At 34.7% G+C, this 6,026-nt stretch overlaps 1 protein-coding gene across 1 annotated transcript in view; it reads right to left on the bottom strand.

Moving 5' to 3' along the window:
* Nucleotides 1-1,244: 1,244 nt before the first annotated feature.
* The window catches only part of sorcs3b (sortilin related VPS10 domain containing receptor 3b), a 40,151-nt gene continuing 35,369 nt past the window's right edge, over nucleotides 1,245-6,026 (bottom strand). Inside the window, exons 24-27 of the mRNA XM_078273490.1 lie at nucleotides 5,910-6,009; nucleotides 4,950-5,055; nucleotides 4,690-4,850; nucleotides 1,245-1,778 (exon numbers count right to left, since the gene is read on the bottom strand). Coding sequence (XP_078129616.1) covers nucleotides 1,714-1,778; nucleotides 4,690-4,850; nucleotides 4,950-5,055; nucleotides 5,910-6,009 — 432 coding nt within the window. The 3' untranslated portion in view covers nucleotides 1,245-1,713. The remainder of the gene's footprint in view (nucleotides 1,779-4,689; nucleotides 4,851-4,949; nucleotides 5,056-5,909; nucleotides 6,010-6,026) is intronic.

Raw genomic sequence — 6,026 nt, 5'->3', positions numbered from 1 at the left:
CTCTGTTTTCAGGTTTATGTCATGACAACACAGACATTTCTCATACATAGAGTCTGTCTTGGCATCCTTTTAAAGAGTGTAAACTATAGTAGTGTATAGCTTCCATTACAACACAAACTGTATAATAGAAAAACATAATTTCATATAAAAATACATTTATTTTGAACAATTTTAAAATGGCAATTTGTTCACAGTAAGAAACATGATTCAAAACAAGACAATTTATATATCAGACAAAAATGAACAACATTATAGATCATGCACAACTTTTGGCAATTGCACAACTAGACTATTAGACAAGGTGTTTAATAATTTGTTTAATGTGTAAACTTTAAAACCAACCATTATATATTTACAGTATTCGCTCACCCTAAATTTATATCTTTTATCACAGGGCATGCTACTGTAAAAAATCAAATAAAAAAGGACATACAGCTTTTGAGACTGAAGATCAAAGAAACATACCGACTGTTCAGTGAGTTGGCTTTAGAATAAAGTAGAATGGCGCTACTGTATAGATTTACATTCCATCTTCTTCTATGTACAGGTTTACAGTATGTCCACCTCTAAGGCCAGGCTTTCATGTCCATACATCACATTAGTAGCATAGTAGCATACCATCATCTGAGAAACATCATTGAACGTCATTGAAAGCACCATGTTATCTTACAGAGCAAAACCAACTACATATGTCTTTCTTATAAGCATTCAACAGTCAGATTTCCTTTTTTATATCAATATTCATTAGTGTATACTTACAACTCAAAGACCTCTAGTTATTGGGCGGTAAATGCTAATGTTTATCCAGGGCGCAAAGTGGTTTATTTAACATAATAAAATGATGACTTAAATTATCTATTAATTATATTTCTGTGGTATGGAGGCAAAGCAAGATGTGTTCCGCCTTAAACAGACAAGTCTTTTGTTGTTTGGGTTGTATCATCTATTCTAGATATAAAGAAACAATTATAGAAACAAAATTAAAAGGTTACATTTGAAGAATTGTATAGCCTACTGGCCTAAATGTCCTAGTATATATCGTAGATCATGATCATTCTCGGTCATTCAATGCTGAATTTAATGTAACCTGATCAAGCCTTTACACGTATACATTAAAGCTTATACATTATTTCTCTTGTACTGACCCATTAAGTTAATGGTGCTTTTTTCATTTAACTTTTATATATATATATATATATATATATATATATATATATATATATATATATATATATATATATATATATATATATATATATAGCTTTTGAGGTATATTATTTCAACAAATCAGTCTGTTTTTCCTATCCTGACATGATCCTAGTTAAGAAATGTATGTCAAAGGCAGTAAAGCATTCATCAACAGTACACAATGGCAGCTGAATATTCATAAAATACTAATAGCAATACATCCATTGTATTGATGTAGAGCAAGGGAATCTTGATGCTAATTGGATATTTTGTGCTGGGTAACAGTATCAACCAATTTCATCAATTCACCGCCCTCAACCTAGAGGCCCTAGAGTCTGGCTCGGTGGATTGATCTTCATTAGGTAATATACAGTAGATATTTACTCTATCCATGTAGGTTAAAAACATTACTTTGAATGATCGCAGCTATCGGCGTGAAATTAATTTGAAAAAACTAAACAAATTTCAACAAAGCAAACTATTTCAGCACAATTGTAACACGGCAACTTACTCAGTAACAGAGTCTTACACATTAGTACAGTTTGGGAATTCCCTTGTAACAATTCTCTCCATATTTCTTCCAATTCCTCCTGAAAACATGCAAACAAATAATAAAAGATTCAACTAAATACAGGGACAGTCAGCTGCTTTGATATCACATACACATCACAAGTTGCTTGTTTGATGATATGATAATGAAAGAGACTCTTTGCAAACACAACTTCCATGGTATTTCTGCTTTATCTAAATGGCATTGATTTTGGGCTGTAGGAATAACTGCCTTTAACACCAACCAAATAAGTCAAAGTTCAATCTTGCTTTCTCTGTCATCCTTTTTCCTGAAGATCAAATGAGTTGTATAAGCTTTTACATTTAATTATAAGCCATGCATATTGGTTGAAAAGCCCCCTGTTGTTTCAAAGGAACATGGCCTCAAGGGCTGATAAGATAGGATCGCTGTGCCAAGTGGGGTCATTTAGAATGTGCAGACACTGGTTTATTCAAAGGTGGCCCTTTTATCTCTCAACTGAGTCAGTAGTTTAAATGCAGTGATTTGTATTTACTTAAGAAAATATGATTGACCTCTTTCACATTGTCATTTCATACATTGTTAATAAAATATTAATTATAGCTGCTTTAGGGATTTCACACATATAAAAATAGAAATGACAAATGTTTTGAATAAAATAAAATGTAAGGATATTTAAAGGAATAAACAGTAAAGCAGATGCAGGTATAAATGCTTGTCTCTGATTGGCTGTTAATACAATTGATTAATTATGTAATTACTGAGTTTTATTTTTTACACTCAGCTAAGAACTTTTTTAATCCTAAGGTGTATCTTTAATGTAAAACTTTAAGTATAATTCTTAGAGGTTTGATAAATACTCACACCACCCTTCCTCACAGTGCATGAGCATCAAGGGTAACTGTGGTTATGTAAATAACACTTTTTCTTATATCATTTATTTTGTGTATACTGTATTTGAAATACTGACTCAATTGCTCCATAGACCTGTTCTGACAACCTTCTGCCTTGCCCTGAATGTCTTTTACGCTTAAAAATACCTTATTTCAACTGAACTGCAAATTTCTACTTATTATCAAATACAAGCCCATGTGAGCTTCATGTTAATCATTCAAAACTAATTTGTATTAACATCAATCATTACGTACATTTTTTTTTCTTTCTAAATATGTCAAATCCTGTTTTAAATATTCAAATCATGTTTAACCTTTATAAAATTTGATCATGGTTCTAGCTGCACTGAGAATCAGTGACTACTCTCCTTCTTCTTAGAGCCATTTGGACTAAAATGAAAACACATAAAATCACTGAACCCAGACATTAATTAAAGTAAAACTGGTTAATGTTTTCCTCTGGTAGGGGATATGTTTCCACTAGCTGGAGCAAGATCTACTTTACAGGCAATAAAGAATTCTGTACTATTTCAGAAGGATGTAATAGCAATGTAACAATGTAATAGTGAATAATGAAGGCAATATTCAAAATAGATGAATGATTACTGGACAGTGGCCTGCACTAGCAGACAGGTCTTATCATGTTCTTTGCTAAATGGATACAACAGGCTTGTATTCCAGCCTAAATGAGACTGGCTAAGAATCAAAGCAAGCTTCAGAGTATTAATGAAATCTTTAAACAGCAGGTTGTAAATTAATTGATTTAATCTAGTGAGCACCAAATCAAAAAGGTCCCATACTGCTCTGCCCTTAAGTAAATAAACACTTTAGAAAGCAACTGAAAAGGAGTTAATTTGTTTCAGATCAGAGAGGACTTGTAAAGGTAGAAACAGCTAAGAAATTAATAATGTCCAAAGTGCTGAGTGACCAGAAAATGGCCTGCAGCCCACATGTCTTTGTCAGGAGCACTGTAATGAAGGTTTTGTCAAATAATTCAGCGCCATCACGGTGGATATCAGCCACAGCAATCAAAAAGTTAACTTGCCATCGTGATATTTGGTTACTGCTTGTGGCGTGCAATTTGCAAAAGTATGACATATTGCATTGATAAACATGTTTCAGCACCTTATACAGGTGTGCTGCACTTCAATGTACAGTCATATAAATAAAACTGTCTATCTAAAACAATCCATTTTTTTCTCAAAACCAAAATACAGGTGCAATTTATTCAAAACATACGTTCAGTGATGTGTTTTAGGGCAATGCAATGTTAATCAGTATCAGTCTCTTACAGTGATAGTCATCCTTTAAATCCTGTGAGTGTCTGAGCAGGACACAGATATTAATATTCTGTATTTAATGTGGTCTTGGCAGAAAATATTGCATCACAGCTGTCATATACTGTAATTTTCCACATCCTGAAAAACATTGACTTGTATATTATTTTTTTAAGTAACTAAGTACATTTACTTTACTTGAGTATTTCAATTGTATTCCACTTTTATACTTTTACTCTACTACATTTCAAAGGGAAATATTGTACTTGTTACTCCACTACATTTATTTGGTACTTGCAGAACCCATTGTGGCTGCATAATGAGTTTTTTTTTTTACTATTATACTGTAACTAGATTTTCTTGATAATACCTACACACTCTTACTTTAAGAGATATTTTGCTGATTTAAATCCAGCTCTGTGTCATAATTCTGTTGCCTTTGTGTTTAGATGAACAGTGTTTGGCTTCACTCCATGGCGACAGAGCTGGAGCAGCGGAGACCCGCCGAGACACAAAATGATGCAGACCTCCACTGGGCGTTCCATGTACTGGCGCCATGGAGAGAAGCCACACACTGTTCATCTTAACACACTGCCAACACAACTATGACACAGAACTGGTTTAAAATCAGCAAAGTATCCCTTTAGGTAAGGTTTTTAATGTAGGAGTTTTACTTGTAACAGAGAATTTAAAATGTTGGTATTGCTAGTTTTACTAAAGTAAAACATCTTAATACATCTTTCACCTCTACTTAAAATGCTGTATGTTCACATAATCAGTGTTAATGGTGTTGCTTACGTACCTCTGCTCCTAGCCTCCAGCTCCTTTTCCATGAGTTCCTTCGGAGAAGGAAACTCACTGAGCTTGACCTTGGACATGTTGTCGTTCTGACCGACTGTACTGATCACCTCCGGTTCCTTCTCATGACTGTCCTCAGTCTCAACATGGATCCAAGGGATTTTCCTAATGACAGAGAAATAGCGGAGCAGCTGTGTAAGATTTTCATCAACAACAAAGATACACTGTTTGTGACAATTTACTTTCTTATCTAAGTGAACACACCTTTTGAACTTGTAGATGAAGAATGCTGCTATACCAACAAACACCACGGTGAGCAGCATCAGCATGGCCGACCCACTGTGGATGGAGTTTGAATCCACAAGTGGTGCTGAAAAACAAACAATAAAAGAGCATCACATTTTGACCAAGACAAATTCTTTCTTTTTCTCCCAAAACCATGCTATTACTTTCATCACCCCATGTCATGAAACAACTGCAGGTACAGTTTGAAGAGCTGCTCTCTGCATATTATCCCCTCAGGGTATTAAAAGGAACCTTTAGGAGGTCTACTGGCTCTCCCTGGGGTCTGTCATGCAGGTAGCGTATGCATAGTCATGGCTTTTTAAATGCTGAGATGCAATATTCAAAGTATTTCCCCCCACCTCCCATCTTTCTCTCCTTCAGAGAGAAGCCTATGAAGTCTATGACCTTTCTGGATCATTTTAAAGGCAACTTAGACCTTTGTATGTAGACACAAATGAAGACAGATCTGTTGGTGGATGAAAAGGGTAAAGGCACGCAGGGTTGATCGACAAGTTTTTGAGTTATGCTAATGACCAGGTGACCCTGCCGATTTCCTCAGTGCATACCAAATGCCTTCTTTGTCAATCATGTATGTCATTGATTGGCTGACTTCAAAAGAAAACTACTGTCTCACAGCCTCAGGTGCAAAACTGATTCACTGTGAAATATATTTAAATCCTGTAATATACAGTATCATATACATCTCACAGGGAATACTTTTGTCTTTGTCTTATTTTTTCAGTGTTTGGGTAGAACTCAATGTCAAATCATTTAAAGAAAGACACGTGGCAAAACAAATGCACTGTAGACATACCATACTAAACTGGCATAAATCTATTTGAACACTTTTTTTATGTACCTGCAGAAGGTTTTTAAATGCAACAATTATATTGGTCCAAGTGTGCAGAAATGATATGCTAAGGTTACAAACAAACTTACCCAAGGTTTGCTGAGTCATGTACACAATAATGTGAATATCCGATTTCAGCTCAAACTGGATCAGGCCTTGGTTCAGGGCAGTGACAAAAATATGCGATATCTGTTTGAGGTATTTAA

This window comes from Sander vitreus, chromosome 17 (assembly GCF_031162955.1).
Source record: "Sander vitreus isolate 19-12246 chromosome 17, sanVit1, whole genome shotgun sequence".
Lineage (NCBI taxonomy): Eukaryota > Metazoa > Chordata > Actinopteri > Perciformes > Percidae > Sander > Sander vitreus.
Note: the sequence above shows the minus strand (reverse complement) of the source record. Positions and strands in the feature narration are given on the sequence as shown.